Source organism: Salvia splendens, chromosome 20, assembly GCF_004379255.2.
Source record: "Salvia splendens isolate huo1 chromosome 20, SspV2, whole genome shotgun sequence".
Taxonomy (NCBI): Eukaryota; Viridiplantae; Streptophyta; class Magnoliopsida; order Lamiales; family Lamiaceae; genus Salvia; species Salvia splendens.
In genome coordinates this window covers 27,380,509-27,398,308 of record NC_056051.1, presented here as the reverse complement: position 1 = coordinate 27,398,308, position 17,800 = coordinate 27,380,509, and the positions used below count along the sequence as shown (strand labels likewise).

The following is a 17,800-nucleotide window of genomic DNA, read 5'->3' as shown; positions in this document are numbered from 1 at the left end:
TTTGTTATGTATAGTATAAATTGCTCGAATAATATTTATATCGTCATATGCATATAATGGAGCGTGCTTCCATAATTAATGAATTTAGAGAATACTATATTTTTGTTACCCTTTTAGTTATTCATTCATACCCGATCTTCATTTTATATTTGTAATAGTATGGTGAAAGTAGATTTTTCGAATTCCTGCCAAATCACACTACATCGGAATTATTGAGTTAATTTGTAGTAATTGCATTATCAGTGATATTGCATTAACATTATTCATCACAGTTTTCTACTGCAGAATAATAGGATTCTTGCATGTTTATATAGTGTATACATATATAGCATCATTGCAAAACGATTTTATTAGGTGTGATCTTGGAATGGAGAGAGCCGAGATCTGGAATGGCTCAGCTCAATTATTCGAGTGGGTTTTTCCTCAAGAGGTTCTAACACAACAGGTTCAATGAAACTCAAATACATAAACATATATTTACATATGTGCATATAGTTTACATCATCGTCAGGTATATGATTATATTGAAATTTGTTAGTACTATTTAGTTATGTTGTGGTATGAATATGATCACTACTCTTTTATGGATGAGATCATGAGGATTGATACTCGTTTGCTTTTATTTTCATGTTTGTTTCTAGATAGATCTCTGTTGATGCATATATTAATTTCGTTACATTTTAGTTGTTATTTACATTCTGTATTGCTAGATCGTCGTCACTTTTGTGTGTGTAGGAACATGCAAATAAGTGTCGGCGCCAAAATTTGGAACGACACATATATGAATATTGGGACTCAAGCAATCACGTTAGTGAAAATGATTATGTGGAACACCATAATGATGAAGCCTTGGCAAGATCAGCAATGATGATGGATGTTAATGAGAATACAAGATCAAATGTGATAGAACCAACTATTGGGGTATGATCAATACTCTCTTTCCACTTTAACTATTTATATTATCATTTTTTTTTCAAAATGAGTGCAAAAAATAGGCGTCTTGTTTATAATGGAATGGAGGGAGTATTTTATTACAAGATTAATATAATCAATAGTTGATTTAGTAACCATATACTACTATATGGTAAACTTTTACAGGTCCATGTAGGGGAAGGTCTGGAACATGATCATGAAATCGATCCGGATAGAATGAGTTATGAGGTTCGTTTTCTTATTTATATTTGATTATACTCAGAGTCTGGAGCCTTAAATAAACGGGGATTAAAAAAATAACTATTTTTCTTTGATAATGTATATAATTGTAATTTCAAAAAATTATGCAAAATACGGGGAGGGGTTATGATTGGTAAATTGTAATATTTTTCCGTAATTAAATTTATTTGTGTAATCAGCAACTTCAATCAATGGGAGATACTGTTGGATATGAAAGCAAAGGACTCAGTAAGAAAATCCTTTCCAAGTTACCAAGTTCCAAGTACAAAATTACGTCGTCAAATGAAACAGAACAGTATGATTTCTTCAACTCAAAAACTTGGAGTCTTACTCTATAGTTTATACATATTAATTTGATTATTAGCTTCTTTTAAAAAAACATTGTTTACAAATATTGGATTACTTGTTTTAGATTACATGTGAACGCCTTTTCCCTTGTAATATTTTTTTCTCAGAATGTTTTCTTTTTTTTTTATAAAGAAGTTGGAGTTAGAATATGAGTTTCAAATTGGAGATTTGAGGATTATATGCTATATTTATTTATTTATGTTCAATTTATTATTATTGACTTAAAGTAGAGATTGAGACTTTTCTTACTCGTAAAATTTTGTTTTTTTGAAGGTGTGTAATATGTTATGTTGAATTTAAGAAAGGAACTAAAGTCACCACTTTGCCTTGCAAACATTTTTATCATTCCAAGTGTATCACTAAGTGGCTGAAAATCAACAAGGTCAGTGTTATATATATGTGTGCAATAAAATAATAAAATAGTATAGTAGTATTTCAATAATGAATTAATTAATCTATTTTTTTTATATTGCAGCAATGCCCGCTGTGTCAAAGGGAGGTGAAACATTTCTCACTACTAAAAGAAAAACCGTTAAGGATGTTTTTAAATGCAATTAAGGATGCTAGTTTGTGTTCATAAACATACAACCAACGCTAAAAAAATGTCTTTATTGTTGGTGTCACAATTAAAATTAGAGGACACAGATAGAAGCGTCCTTAAAAAGCAAAATATTAAATTAATTTAGGAATGCTTTCTTTTATGTTTTAAAAAATTATTGTTATTTTTTAAAATTTTCAAACGCAAATAATTATGTCTCGATTTTTGTGGCCTTAAAAAATAGTACACTGCAGTGTAAAAAAAATTTAGTCTCTAGCATACAACTGAAGACCAATGTTTCTACTATATATACTTTTGGTGGCTCAAACTCTTTTATATACTACTTACATACATCCAACTATATATACATTTATCAAATTTATGTAAAATTTACATGGCTTGATTTATATGTTTGTATTTTACCTGCTCCAACAATAACCTTATATATTGCAAAAAAAAAATCTAATCAGGACGTATGAAAAAACATTTCTAAATATAAAAACTCAATAATGTTTTTTTGGGCCATACCTCCTGGTCCTTAGGCCATGTTTGATTGTCAGGATTCTGTCTGAGAAAGTAATCTGATTCCTTAAATTTTAAATTCACGTGTTTGTTTTGGTTTTTAATCAAAGTGGGAAAGTAATCAAAATCCGAGAACAAGGAAAGTTAGTACAACTTTCCAGGATTCTGAATCCTAACTTTTCTTAAGTATTCTTTTTCCCAGTTTTAGGATTCTTAAATATTTAATGCAATATAGTATAGTTTTTATTATTATTATTATTATTATTATTATTATTATTATTATTTATTATTATTATTATTATTATTAATTACAATGTTTTCAAAATAATTTAAAATTATAAATCATATCATTTCAGTATAATAAATAACTATAATTAAAATTATAATATTTATAACTATATTATTATAATTTTTATATATAATTGTTATTATTATTATTATTATTAATTTATTAAACAATTAAAATATGATTATATAATATAAATCATATAATAATAATAATAATAAATTATTATTATTTTATAAATTAATAATTAATCAATAAAGTTGTACGAAAATTTTGAATTATAAAATTTATTCAATTATAATATTTTTAAATATAATAATAATCATATTTATTATAATTATTTTATATTATGATGAATAATCCATATTTAAACTATACATCGTAATAATAAATATAATAATATAATAATTATTATTTGTATTTAATAATTTATTAAAAATTTTATATTATTATTCATTTTTATAAATAAAAGAATAATTAGTATATTTTTAGTTTGATATTTAAATCAAATATAAAGTTTAAAATTTTGATATTTCCAAACACATGAAAGTAAAGTTATTAGGAATCATATTCCTGTGATTCATTTTCTTAGGAATCATTTTCCTTGTCAATTTTACTTTCACATCAACCAAACATGACCTTACTATATTGCAAAACCCCCATTTATAATATAAAAACTAAATACACATAAAATATGAAAAAGAAAATGGGTCCATATATTTTGGGCCAAAAAATATGGGGATTGGGGACACTTGTTGGCTCCATGGAACAAGGCAACACAAATAAATTAATGGGCCTGTTCACTTATGGGCCACAAAATACCACGTCAACACAAGGACTCGTGATAAAAGGAAGAAAGCAAATCATATTATAGCCCAATGCAAGACGAGCTTCAAGAATTAGAAAGAAAAAAGCAACCATAAAATGTAGACATCAGACAATTAATAATCACAGAAAACTTGTCTAACTACGAAAGGATTAAAATAATAAACAAGAAATTAATTCTAGGTATAAACCCGGACAATATATACAACTCCAAGATTGTTCATATGCATATACTCCATATAATAGCATGTGGTTCTATTATAAATTATAATGGGCGAATTTAGAGAATATATATTTTAATAATTCATGCGTGAGCTTAATTCTATATATGTAATAACAGCATGGAAACTAGATTTAACGACATTATTGAGTTAATTTGTAGTCAACTATATATTTAGTTAATTGCATTAACAGAGAATTTGCATCTATGATATTTGTAATTATGTATTAGATGTTGCATTGAAACCATTCAACACAATAATACATACACTCATGCATGCTTGTATATATATAGCATCATTGAAAAACATTTTGTTATATAATTCATGAGGATTTGATCTTGGAATGGCCGGAAATGAGATATGGAATATTGGTTCATCAGCAGCTCAATTTGTCGAGTGGATTTTTTCTTATCCGGTTCCACATGGTCTAACACAACAGGTTCGATGGAACTCAGTATACGTGTGTATATATATAGGGATGTATATATATATATATAAGTATCGTTTACGTCATCATCAAGTAGTCAACGCTCAATGCATGCGATATCCAAGCCCCTTAGCTCAAGTGATTGAGGAGGGAGGCAAGGATACCGCGCCATCCTAGAGGTCATGTGTTCGACCCTTGGGAGGCGCAGCTTGGGGATTAATTTCCCCTAGGGCTAGTGGGGATTCACTGGCCTGGATCCAGGAGCTGGGGGAGGTGAAAAATCATCCGGTATAATAAATAGTTAGTTTTATAGTGGGTAAAATCGTAATTTCAAAAAATTCTGCAAATTGGGGAATGGGGGATCTTGATACATATACTACCTATGTCCACAAAAAATAGCCTTGGTTGTAGATGCAAAATAGTAAAATAAGACAGATAAAAAAAATGATATTGCTAATAGAAAATTGAACATAAAAAGCTTTATAAATAGATAGAGACTAATTTTGATAGACATCCAAAATAGAAAAAGCATGACTATTTTTTATGGACGAAGATAGTATTAATAATTTTTTCCTAATTAAATTTATTTGTCTTAATTAGCAATTTTATGACGTTGGACAAGTAAACGAAGGATTGTCACAGAAAGCCCTCTCCAAGTTACCAAGTTCCAAGTACAAAATTAAGTCAAAAGAAAAAAACCAGTATGATTTCCTCAACTAAAAAACTATTTCTAAGTTCATATAAATTTGATTATTAGCTTCCTTTTAAAAATATTATTTACGTATATTAGCTTTGTCACTGTGTTTTCTTTTCTTCAAGAACTTGGAAAAGATGAGTTTCAAATTGTATATTTGAATACAACTACCTACTATATATATCCTAGTATAGTATATTTATACACTCCATTTAACTTATTTTTATTGGCTCAAAATAGGGATTGGGAATCTTCATACATGTACCCTTTGTTGTTTTGAAGGTGTGTAATATGTTATGCTGAATATAAGAAGGGAGATAAAGTCATCACTTTGCCTTGTAAACATTTTTTTCATTCCGAGTTGTATCATCAAGTGGCTGGAAATCAAGAAGTTAGTGTTATACTATATTCTTAGGGCATTAGCAATGGGGCGCCCTAAGGCGCGCCCTATGGCGCGCCACGTCAGCAGTTTTATCCTCCTACCTCCCCACCTGCAGTGGGGCGCCCTAAGGCGCGCCCTAAGGCGCGCCCTATGGCGCGCCACATCATCATTTTATTTATTTGTTTAATTGATTTAAATGTTTTCAACTAACAATTAATAACGAGTAAATAAAAAGGTCGAAATAACAAACGGGGACACATTAATAAAAAAAGAAGTTACACCGTTCAACTTACAAAAAAAAAAACTAAGTCGGTGCAATTCCCAACTTCCGACGCAGTTCATCTATCAATGCCCGGAGGTATTCGGCTTCGTCGGGGTCGGTACACTTCTTGAGGGCCTTGTGCGTCTCCAACAACGTCCTCGCCATCGACGCTGTCGCCAACGACGAATACACTTCGGCTGCCTGGGGCGGGAGCATTTCCGGGAGCGGAGGTGGGGTTGCAGCGGTCGAGGATGAGGTCGCGGCCGCCTTCCCTTTGGCCTTCGCAGCCTTGACGCCGGGAGGACGTTGGGAGGACATCGGTGTGCCGGAACCGCTGTCGTCCACGTACAACCGGTTGAGGTCAACCGGTTGATTGCCGCTGCCGCTGCTCGTGTAACCACCAACTTCGGTGGTCTTCATCCTCTTTGGCGCACTAGTGTGCAGAATTCCACCTTGGAATTTCTGCTTGTCCCTCAAAAGCGTCCAGATGGCCTCGTGCTTGAACTCGCCGAACATCGACCGGTACGACAATATCGCTTTAGCACGCACGTCTTCCCAGCTCTCGCCGCTCCCCTGTGCCCGCGCGCACTTCTCGAACTCCGCCGCGTACAAGTTCACTTGCTTCTTCACTTGATCCCAGTGCTTGCGGAGTTGCTCACGCTTGCGCTTGTACGCGTTCGGCGGCTTGGCCGCATTGTAGAGGTCGGCGATGCGCTCCCAGTACGCGAACTGCCTCTGGTTGTTCGCGAATATCGGATCTTCCGATATATCTACCCAACACCGGGCCAAAATGAGAGTTTCCTCGTCGGTGTAGTTTGTACGACCGGGGGCGTACTCATCGCAATCACCGGGAGGCGGCAACTTCTGCGCCCGCTGCCGGTTCCGCTTCTTTTTGGCTGGGGCGGAAGCGGTCGCGGCGGGGTCGGGATCGGCCGCTGCGGCGTCACGTCGGGAGGGGGCGACTGGTCGGGTTGGAGACGGCTCCATGTCCGACAACCCATACGAGTCCGTACTGAAATCGGGATCGTATTGGGCGTTGGTGTCGAACGAACGATATTGGCCGGGTTCTGTACCCGGCCAACGCGCATCTCCACTAAACATAGGACTATTTGGACTGATGCACTATTTATTAGCACTAAAAATACCTGCAAGCATACAGGGTAGATCTAGTATAGCTAAAGGTCAGTACCGGATATCGAACACAGGGAATAAGATTGCAACTGGCTATCATATACTAAGCGTCATATACTATTTAGAGACACGGAGAATTTTGTTTTTGATTTTATAAACTTGACATAAATATGAACAAATATAAAAATAAAATAAAATAGACAAAGCAGGCTAAAGAATGTAGAGTTTTAGGATACGACTACTACGACCTAGTGATGATTGATCTCACAAAACCTTTACCTATAAGTGTCTCCAGGATTATTAGGAAAGTCGTGATTCTAAGATAAGCCCTCTCTCGAGTGCACTTATCCAGTAGATTAGACTCTAACTATCAAAGTCTCCTTCCAATAGATTAGATTCTAACTCCTTATGGTTCCTAAGACTCAAGCCCTCACAAAGGGTCCCCTCTCTCGAGTGCAGATAAACCTATGTGTTGTACTCGTTCCTTTTACCACGTAAAACTAGCTATCTCTCGATTAATCTAGTTAACGAACATAGTTCTAAAGTTGGCCAGACAAAAGAACAATAAAAGCACAAGAACAAGCAAAATAATCACAAGAGCTAGGAAAAGGTTCAATTCAATCAATCAAAACATATTCATAATAATTTTCACCAAACAAATCTACAAATGATGTTTAACTACTCATAGACAAGTAGTAAAAACAAGAATAATAGCACTAGATATGAAAGAAATCGATAGAACCCAAGGTTGAATCTTCAATCTTCAATCGTTTCTTGCCTGGATCTGCAGAGCTCCGCTCCAATGGAAGATGGATGAGTTATGTGTGAGAGATGGAGTGGAAGAATGTGTAGAGGGAGGAGGATTGGGGCTCTGAGATGTGGGAGACGAAAACCCTCGGTCTCTTTTATACCCGGGGCGGAAATACAGACGTAAAGCCTCGCAGAACACATCGCCCGGTCGGGCGATTTTAAGTCGCCAAAATGCCCGGTCGGGCAAATTTTCTGGAGTTCGCGACTAAAACGCCCGGTCGGGCGTTTTCCCCATAAAAATCGCCCGGTCGGGCGTTTCCTCTGAAATCCTCCAAAAGCATTGTCTTCGTCTTCGAAAGGGCTTCGCGTGAGTATCTTGCACGCCCCCATCGGAGTCCGGATGAGAGAGTTATGGCTATTATACGAAAGTCGCGCATTGAAGCGCGGATGACTTGAATAATATAGTGGGCGATTCTTCCTTCAAGCTCGTTTTCAAGTCATTTTCACCTGTTTTAGCTCCAAACACTCGACAAACTCGTCAAAACACTAATTAGTGTATGTGTGGATAAAAACCTAAATTAAACACCTTAAATCATCAAAATCACCATCTCATTACCCACAACACCATCCTAAATTATGAGTTTGTCAACTCCCCCAAACTTGCATATTTGTTTGTCCTCAAACAAAATAAGAGAAAAACTAATAAAGAAACACGGATGCTAAGAACTAGACTTCATAGTTGCCTCAAAAATTGTAACAAGAAATAAAGAGTTTGACAAGAATACAAATCAAATCAAGCAAAGCTTATTAGTGCATTTTCATTACTAGCTCGTTGATCACCTTGAAGTACATGCGCTCACAAGTGTTTAGAAGTGTGTTTATCACTCACTCACAAAGTGTATATTGGAAAAAGTATATGCTCTCAGATCATGCAACATGCAAAGTTTACCATAGGCTTGCTCGAAGTCTAATCTCTCCTCTACTTTATGTGATTAAAATCAAAAATCCGAAAGGTCTTTATTTAAGGTTATAATGTAGGCTTTTTGGTAAGGTGAGGAAATATGGCTAAAAAGTGACTAAACCCAAACATAGCAAAAGTGATCAATTTCTACTACATCAAACTTAGCACCCCACCAACAATTCATATCTCAGTAAATTCTAGACTTAGTCTAAATTTCTTCTCACTTCCCAAATTCCTTTGATTTTTTTTTTATTTTCCCTTTTTTTTTCTTTTGCACATCCTCTCTTCTTTTTTTTTTCTTGTGCACGGCCAATTATCTTATTCAAACCACAGATGTCTATGCACTTTTCACAAGTAAGCACACTACTTTTCTTTCTACCTTATCTCTCCGACTCTTTTCACTAGATATGAACTAACTTTCTTCAAGAGTGTATGAATATTCCCCTTTATTTAGCTTTCAAAGAAAAAGGCTTTAAAGGCTCAAAATGGTTAGCTAGGAAAAATATTTTGAGTAAGGTCAATAATTTGGATATATAAAGTAGCTAAGAAGGATGGCCTAACGTCCTCTTTTATCATTTAAACACTTTGCAGACTTAAGCAGACTATGAGCAAATTCTAGAAACAAATACATGAATACAGATAAATCACACAAGAAAGAAATCTATGGCTCAAGTCTCACAAGGTTTATGCAAGATTCAAGGCAAACAAGCAATTCATTATTTATGCACATTTTCACTAAACCTTCAAATCAATGCATCAAGTCAACTCAATCAACACAAACATTTAATCGTAGGCAACTCGGTCTGATGTTCCTAAACATGAGTATTTCTAAATTTTCTTTGTTATGCTCATGACAAGATTCACCCCGGGATTATTAAAAAAAATTAACAAAAACAAGCAAAAACAACTAAACTCACGGTCCACCACTTCATCCCCCCAAACTTATTCAAAATTAAATTAAGAATAAGTTTGTAAAGTCGGTATGGACATGAGTAAACTAAGAAAACACATTAAACTAAAACAAAAAAGATAAAAATGATACCGATGTTGGGTTGCCTCCCAACAAGCGCTTGGTTAACGTCTTTAGCTTGACGTTCTTTGAAGCTCAAAAGTTAACCCCCATTCTCGGGATTTCCTTTAGGATGCCTTTTGTACAGGAGCGGAGGGTAATCCATTATTGTGCTCCGTGCTCTCCTCAAATAGCAACCCTTGTAAAAACAGATAAAGAGAAAAAAAAATCACAATAAACTATACAAGATATTAAACTCTAAATTAGTATTATCAACCGTTCTACAATATCAGCTTAAAGCAATAATATTCCCCGGCAACGGCGCCAAAAACTTGATGCACTATTTATTAGCACTAAAAATACCTGCAAGCATACAGGGTAGATCTAGTATAGCTAAAGGTCAGTACCGGATATCGAACACAGGGAATAAGATTGCAACTGGCTATCATATACTAAGCGTCATATACTATTTAGAGACACGGAGAATTTTGTTTTTGATTTTATAAACTTGACATAAATATGAACAAATATAAAAATAAAATAAAATAGACAAAGCAGGCTAAAGAATGTAGAGTTTTAGGATACGACTACTACGACCTAGTGATGATTGATCTCACAAAACCTTTACCTATAAGTGTCTCCAGGATTATTAGGAAAGTCGTGATTCTAAGATAAGCCCTCTCTCGAGTGCACTTATCCAGTAGATTAGACTCTAACTATCAAAGTCTCCTTCCAATAGATTAGATTCTAACTCCTTATGGTTCCTAAGACTCAAGCCCTCACAAAGGGTCCCCTCTCTCGAGTGCAGATAAACCTATGTGTTGTACTCGTTCCTTTTACCACGTAAAACTAGCTATCTCTCGATTAATCTAGTTAACGAACATAGTTCTAAAGTTGGCCAGACAAAAGAACAATAAAAGCACAAGAACAAGCAAAATAATCACAAGAGCTAGGAAAAGGTTCAATTCAATCAATCAAAACATATTCATAATAATTTTCACCAAACAAATCTACAAATGATGTTTAACTACTCATAGACAAGTAGTAAAAACAAGAATAATAGCACTAGATATGAAAGAAATCGATAGAACCCAAGGTTGAATCTTCAATCTTCAATCGTTTCTTGCCTGGATCTGCAGAGCTCCGCTCCAATGGAAGATGGATGAGTTATGTGTGAGAGATGGAGTGGAAGAATGTGTAGAGGGAGGAGGATTGGGGCTCTGAGATGTGGGAGACGAAAACCCTCGGTCTCTTTTATACCCGGGGCGGAAATACAGACGTAAAGCCTCGCAGAACACATCGCCCGGTCGGGCGATTTTAAGTCGCCAAAATGCCCGGTCGGGCAAATTTTCTGGAGTTCGTGACTAAAACGCCCGGTCGGGCGTTTTCCCCATAAAAATCGCCCGGTCGGGCGTTTCCTCTGAAATCCTCCAAAAGCATTGTCTTCGTCTTCGAAAGGGCTTCGCGTGAGTATCTTGCACGCCCCCATCGGAGTCCGGATGAGAGAGTTATGGCTATTATACGAAAGTCGCGCATTGAAGCGCGGATGACTTGAATAATATAGTGGGCGATTCTTCCTTCAAGCTCGTTTTCAAGTCATTTTCACCTGTTTTAGCTCCAAACACTCGACAAACTCGTCAAAACACTAATTAGTGTATGTGTGGATAAAAACCTAAATTAAACACCTTAAATCATCAAAATCACCATCTCATTACCCACAACACCATCCTAAATTATGAGTTTGTCATGGACTTGAAGCCATTTCGTAGTAATTATGTAAATGTAAGTTTCGAAAGTGAAATTGTGAAATGAAATGTAAAACGAATGAACTCTATTTATAAAACAACCAAACCGCGTGCCATCGTCCGCGACCTATCGTCCGTGTACGCCACAATGGGGAGGACGATGGCGCGCCCGATGCCTATCGTCCGCAGCCATCGTCCGTGTACGCCACAATGGGGCGGACGATGGCGCGGACGATAGGCATCGGGCGCGCCATCCTCCGCGCCCTTAGTATCGGCCGCGACGATCGTCCGCGACCTATCGTCCGTATCCGCAATGGGCGCGGACGATCGATGGCGCGGACGATGCGCGCCATCGGGCGTGCCATCGTCCGCCCATTGCGGATGGCCTTATGTAAAAATAATACTAATACTATGAATAATGAATGAATTAATTTATTTTTATTATATATTGCAGCATTGCCCGTTGTGCCAAAGGGAGGTGAAGCAGTAGTAAATTAAAGGCTGACAATAGTGAAATAATGGAAACTCTTTTACGTGTTTGAGTTGGCCTAGCGGTAGAGTAGTTATGCATGAGGCCAAAAGGTCGAGTTTGAGTCCATCGTAGCACGACCTTCAAATATATATTCATATGCCTATTAAAAAATAATAATAATACTAATGGGAATTCTTTTATATAGTATATACATTGAGCTATATTATCATAGCTAAAATTTCGTTAAGAATGTTTAATGTTTGTTAATGAAAAGTGAAAACTATTTCACTTTAGCATGAAATTGAATCAATAAGATGAAGTTTAGTTCATTCAAAGAGTGTTATAGGAGCAATGTTTTTCTTCAAATCATTCGTGTGTGAATTCTGTTTCAGTTTATCTTTACTTCTTAGCATTAACTCATCAATAATTAAAACTAAAGTTTATCAAAATGGTCAAATCTTTCACCGATTATTATAGTCCTTTTATATGTCACGCCTTATATTCAACACAAGGGCTCATTATTAAAGGAACAAGCAACCACATAATGTATAATGCAAGACAAGTTTCAAGAAGTAGAAAGAAAATCAACATAAGTCGTTTATATGCATATAATAGCATGTGATTCTATAACAAGAATATATTTTAGTTAATTGTAGTTAATTATTAGTGGTTCTATTTAATTGCATTAAAGAGAATTTACATTTATGCATGGGATGCACAATCACGATATTGCATTAACACTACATCAATAATACATCATTGAACAACATTTGTATTATACAATTCATGAGGAAAATTTGATCTGAAAATGGAGAGAAATAATTATTGGAATGAGTCTTCAGCAGCTGAATATCTCAAGTGGATTTTGCCTGATCTTGAGGGTCTTGATGCTCAAGAGGTTCTTAAACAACAGGTTCAATAAAACTCATATACACACATAGTTTACATCATCATCGAGTAGGCGGCACCCAATACGTGTAATTAAATTGGAACTTCTTAAGTTAACAGTGTGATGCTCGTTCATTTGCTTTTGTTTTCTTGTTCTGTACTATATTTAGATAGATTGCTTGCTTTGTTGATAATAATATTTATGAATTTGAATGTATGAGAACAGGAGAGTGCATATGAGTACTACAATTTTGGACAACACGGGTTTGAACACGGGGAATCGAGCAATTGCTTCAACGAGAGTGTCTTTGTGGACTATGATGATGATGAAGCCTTAGCAAGATCATTGATGATGATGGATGTTAATGATGATCAATTTTCACCTCATAACACAAGATCAAATGTGACAGAACCATATATTGGGATACAATCAATACTCCTTAATTACAAGATTAATTTAATCAATAGTTGATTTAGTAAGCATATACTCTATGGTCAAAATTTCGCAGGACCATGTAGCCGAGAGCCCGGGACATGATCATGACATTGATCCGGATACAACGAGTCACAAGGTTCTACCTTTTGTTGTTGCATGTTGGTGAAAGGAATTATGTGGAATACCATGACTTTGGTTCCTATGCAAGGTGTTGATGTTTATAGCACAAGTACTCTGGTATATCAATAATTACTTACAAATTTAATATAGGTGTCGGGTTCGAGTCCTCCGTGGCGCGACCTTTAAATTTATGTTCATTTAACCATTAAAAAAACTTGCAAATTTAATATAATCAAAAGTTAGTTTGATAATCGTACGCAAACTTCAGTTTGATAAATTGTAGTAATACCTCCATCCACAAAAAATTATCTTAGCCTCTTAGGTGAGGATGATACGAGTTTTAAAGCAAATTAGTAAAGTAAAATAGAGCTAGATAGAAAGAAAAGGTAATTGAAGTGTTTTTAGTATAAATTGGATAGAAATGGAGTACTATAAATCTATAAACACTAATTTTGGTGGATATCTTAAAAGAAAAACATGACTATATATTTTTTGTGGACGGATAATATTAGTAAGTTTTTCTTAACTAATTTTATTTATCTTAATTAGAAATCTATGACGTTGGACATCTAAACAAAGGACTGTCTAAGAAAGTCCTCTCCAAGTTACCAAGTTCCAAGTAGTACAAAATTAAGTCATCAAAAACTATTTCTCAGTTCATATTAACTTGATTATTAGCTTCTTTTTCAAAATATAGTTACCAATATTGGCTTTGCTTGTTTTAAGCTTACATGTGAACTCATTTTCCGGCCTAGTCCTATTTTTTCCTCAAAATGTTTTCATTTTCCCTAGTCCTATTATAGTACTAGTATTTAATTTATTTTTATTGGCTTAAAATAGGGATTGAGAGTCTTCTTACATTTACCCTTTGATTTTTGAAGGTGTGTAATATGTTGTGTTGAATTTAAGAAGGGAGATAAAGTCATCACTTTGGCTTATAAACATTTTTTTTCATTCCGAATGTATCACCAAGTGGCTGAAAATGAAGAAGGTTAGTGTTATATATACTCCATATCTGTGTGTGTCTGTGTAAAATAATAATAAAATGGTATAAATCTAGTTTTATTTATATTGCAGAATTGTCCGTTGTGTCAAAGGGAAGTGAAGCGTAAGTAATATACAACTGAAGGCTGCCAATAGTGAATTAATGGAATCCATTATCATTGAGCTACATATAGTTATAAATTTATGTAGAATTTACATTTGTTCAATGATTAATACATGAAATGGGATTGATTCAATTAATACCTGCAACGTTAATCTAATGTAGTACATGATAACTTGTGATTTGTGTCACCAAATGTTACCCGACAAGTGATCGAAAAATTGAGTCAGAAACTTTTACCCGACCGGATGATAGTTTCTGGGTAGCGCGGAATGCAGTTTTGTACCACTTTGAAAGAATTTTTCTCATTCTCCAAGCACAAAAACTTGCCTAAGGAATCTTCATCACCTCGAGACAAGCCTTCATTTACAACTCGAAAACACCATGATCACTACGATTTTCTTTACTTTTGGTGTAATTGAGTAGTTTCCTATGAACTAATCTGATAATTCATGTTTAATCTATAGATATACCTTTCTTCATTTATGGTTTGATTATTCTTTTACTAGTTTTTGATGTATCTTACATAGTACTTCACTCTTTTCGTCCAACACAGATGTGGGATGGCAAGATATTTTAGGAGATTTTGTTTAGTGTGTCAAACTGATACATCTTTTGTAAGACAAACTAAAAAAGAAATGTGGGACGCAGAGAGTATATATTTGTTCTTTTCGTGATGTCTCTTTACCTTAGAAAAATTGTTGGAAAACATAAGAGTACAAATATTGAAATTGATTCATTTAGAAAAGGGTTTGATAGTTGATTTGCATAACGACCTTTAGAACCTTTTTAGTAAACTGGGTAGATATTAATATTATTATGACACTAAATGCATATTCACATTCTTCTTGTTCTATAGTTTCAGGGTGTAACGAACTTTAGAACTTGATCTTTACCGTTTAAGATTGATGAAAAAGTTAATAAAATGATTAACCAATCCCATGGCTAAATTTCGTTAAGCATGTTTAATGTCTGTTTACTAAAAATTAATGTATCCACTTTAATTTAGCATGAAATTGAATCAGTAAGATGAAGTTTAGTTGGTTCAAAGAGTGTTAGGAGCAACGTTTCTCTTTAGTTCTAAGCATTAATCCCATCATTAAAACTAAAGCTTATCAATTAAAATGGTGAATCTTTCACCAATTATAGATGTCATGTCTTATGTTCAACACAAGGGCTCATGGTTAAAGGAAAAGGCAAGCATAAAATGTAGAAATTAGGTAATAATATGCATATAATAGCATGTGCTTCTATAAATAAAATAAGAATATATTGTGGTAATTTATATATTTAATTGCATTTATGCATGGGATATTGCATTAACACTGAACCAATAATACATATTTAATTATATAAATAGAGCATCATTTGTATTATACTACAATTGAGGAGAATTTGATCTGAAAATGGAGAGAGAGAATCGATTATCAGCAGCTGAATATCTCAAGTGGATTTTGCCTGATCTTGAGGGTCTTGATGCTCAAGAGGTTCTTAAACAACAGGTTCAATAATTTAAGTTAACAGTGTGATTTGCTTTTGTTTTCCTGTTCCTGCTGTTGATAATAATATTTATGAATTTGTATGTATGACAATAGGAGAGTGCGTACGAGTACTACAATTTTGGACAACGCGGGTTTGAACACGGGGAATCGAGCAATTTCATTGATGAGTATGATATTGATGAAGCCTTAGCAAGATCATTGATGATGCTGGATGTTGAAGATCAATTTTCACCTCCTAACACAAGATCAAATGTGACAGAAGTATAATCAATACTCCTTAATTACAAGATTAATTTAATCAATAGTTGATTCAGTAAGCATATATTGCAGGTCCATGTAGTGGAGACCCCCCTGGAACATGATCATGACATTGATCCGGATACAATGAGTTATGAGGTTCGTTTTTCGTGTTCATATTTGATTCTACTCTACTCTACTCAAGAGTGAATTGATATTGAGTAATTACACAATGTAAGGTTATAGTACAAATAAATATCCCTAAATGAATTTAATCTATTTCTCTTAATTAGCAATTGCAATCACTGGGAGATGCTGTTGGACATGAGAGCAAAGGGTTGTCTGAGAAAGACATCTCCAAGTTACGAACATCCTCATTCAAAGTTAAGTCATCAAAGAAAAAAGAAGAAGAAGACAAAGATGAGTAAGATTTCTCCACTATTTGTGATTTCATGTTCCGTTTTTTTTTCCTCTCAAAATGTTTAATGTGGTTTAAAAAGTTAAAAGATGAGTTTCAAATAGGATGTTTTTGTTATTACTACAGTTTATTCATATATTTAGATTATTTTTTATGAGTTAAAATAGATTCTTGTTTCATGTAGTATTTGTTTTTTTTGAAGGTGTACAATATGTTGTGTTGAATTTAAGAAAGGAGATAAGGTCATCACTTTGCCCTGTAAACATTTTTATCATTCTGAGTGCATCACCAAGTGGCTAAAAATCAACAAGGTCAGTGTTATATACATGTGCGTGTGTAAAAAAACATACTACTATACTCCATATGATTTGAATAATGAATTAATTGATCTATTTTTAACTTTTACTGCAGAATTGCCCAGTGTGTCAGAGGGAGGTGCCAAAGGTTTAATCTATAAATATATATCTCTCTATAAACATATAAAAGCAGAGTACATGGATGGAAAATTTCCCACCTACTTTAATGAAATGATGCAAAATCTTATCTATAAAAGCATAGTACATGCCTGGAAAATTTACCGCCCACTTTAATGAGATGATGCAAAATAGAATTCTAATACAACTTATAAACTAGTACTAAATTATTATAAAATATTAAAACAATTGAATACAATAAAATGTCCATTGGACAATACGCATAAAAAATTGTTAAACTGTGACTAACGTAAAGTAACTGATAATTCCTGCCAATTTTAGCAGCTTTTTAAAATTCTTAAATTGCATTTTTCAAATCGCAGTGATATTTTTAAATCCGATAGTTAATAGAATTAATTTCTAAGAAATTGCACTGACATGACTAAACCAATAGTGAATAGGAATGGGAATAGCTCTGAACATTAAAATTCATTATATTATCATTCAGTCAAGAAAAATCAAATCAGTTTGTAAATGTGTGGAAAAAAAATGAATCCGGCAAGACAACTGACTACTCTCTTAGATAGAAATGTCTTTTTAAAAGTTAGTCCAAACATTTTGAGGAAGAAAATCTCCCCAAAAATAGCGATCTTAACCTCCATAGAAGAGAAATTAATGGCCAACTTGAGGCAGAAAATCTCTCCAAAATCATACTGCAAACGCATCGCAAAAATTTTAGATCCCACGGAGCGGTCGTATTACTCTTGAACTATATGGATGTACAAAACAAAACCCCATATTTAATATAGTTTTATAGAGTCAGTGAATATAATAATATCATATCTTAAAAATAAAAACAAGATTTATGATGTGACAATAAAAGGCGATTTGCATTTTATTAAAATACATGAGCTTTTATACATGAAAAAAGGGTT

General features: G+C 34.2%; 1 protein-coding gene across 1 annotated transcript; it reads left to right on the top strand.

Moving 5' to 3' along the window:
* Window positions 1-15,701: 15,701 nt before the first annotated feature.
* LOC121781779 (E3 ubiquitin-protein ligase BIG BROTHER-like) lies at window positions 15,702-16,462 on the top strand. The gene is made up of 4 exons (XM_042179467.1): window positions 15,702-15,797; window positions 15,891-16,058; window positions 16,128-16,193; window positions 16,328-16,462. Exons 1-4 carry the CDS (start codon window positions 15,702-15,704, stop codon window positions 16,460-16,462), a joined length of 465 nt encoding a protein of 154 aa, XP_042035401.1.
* Window positions 16,463-17,800: the final 1,338 nt, after the last annotated feature.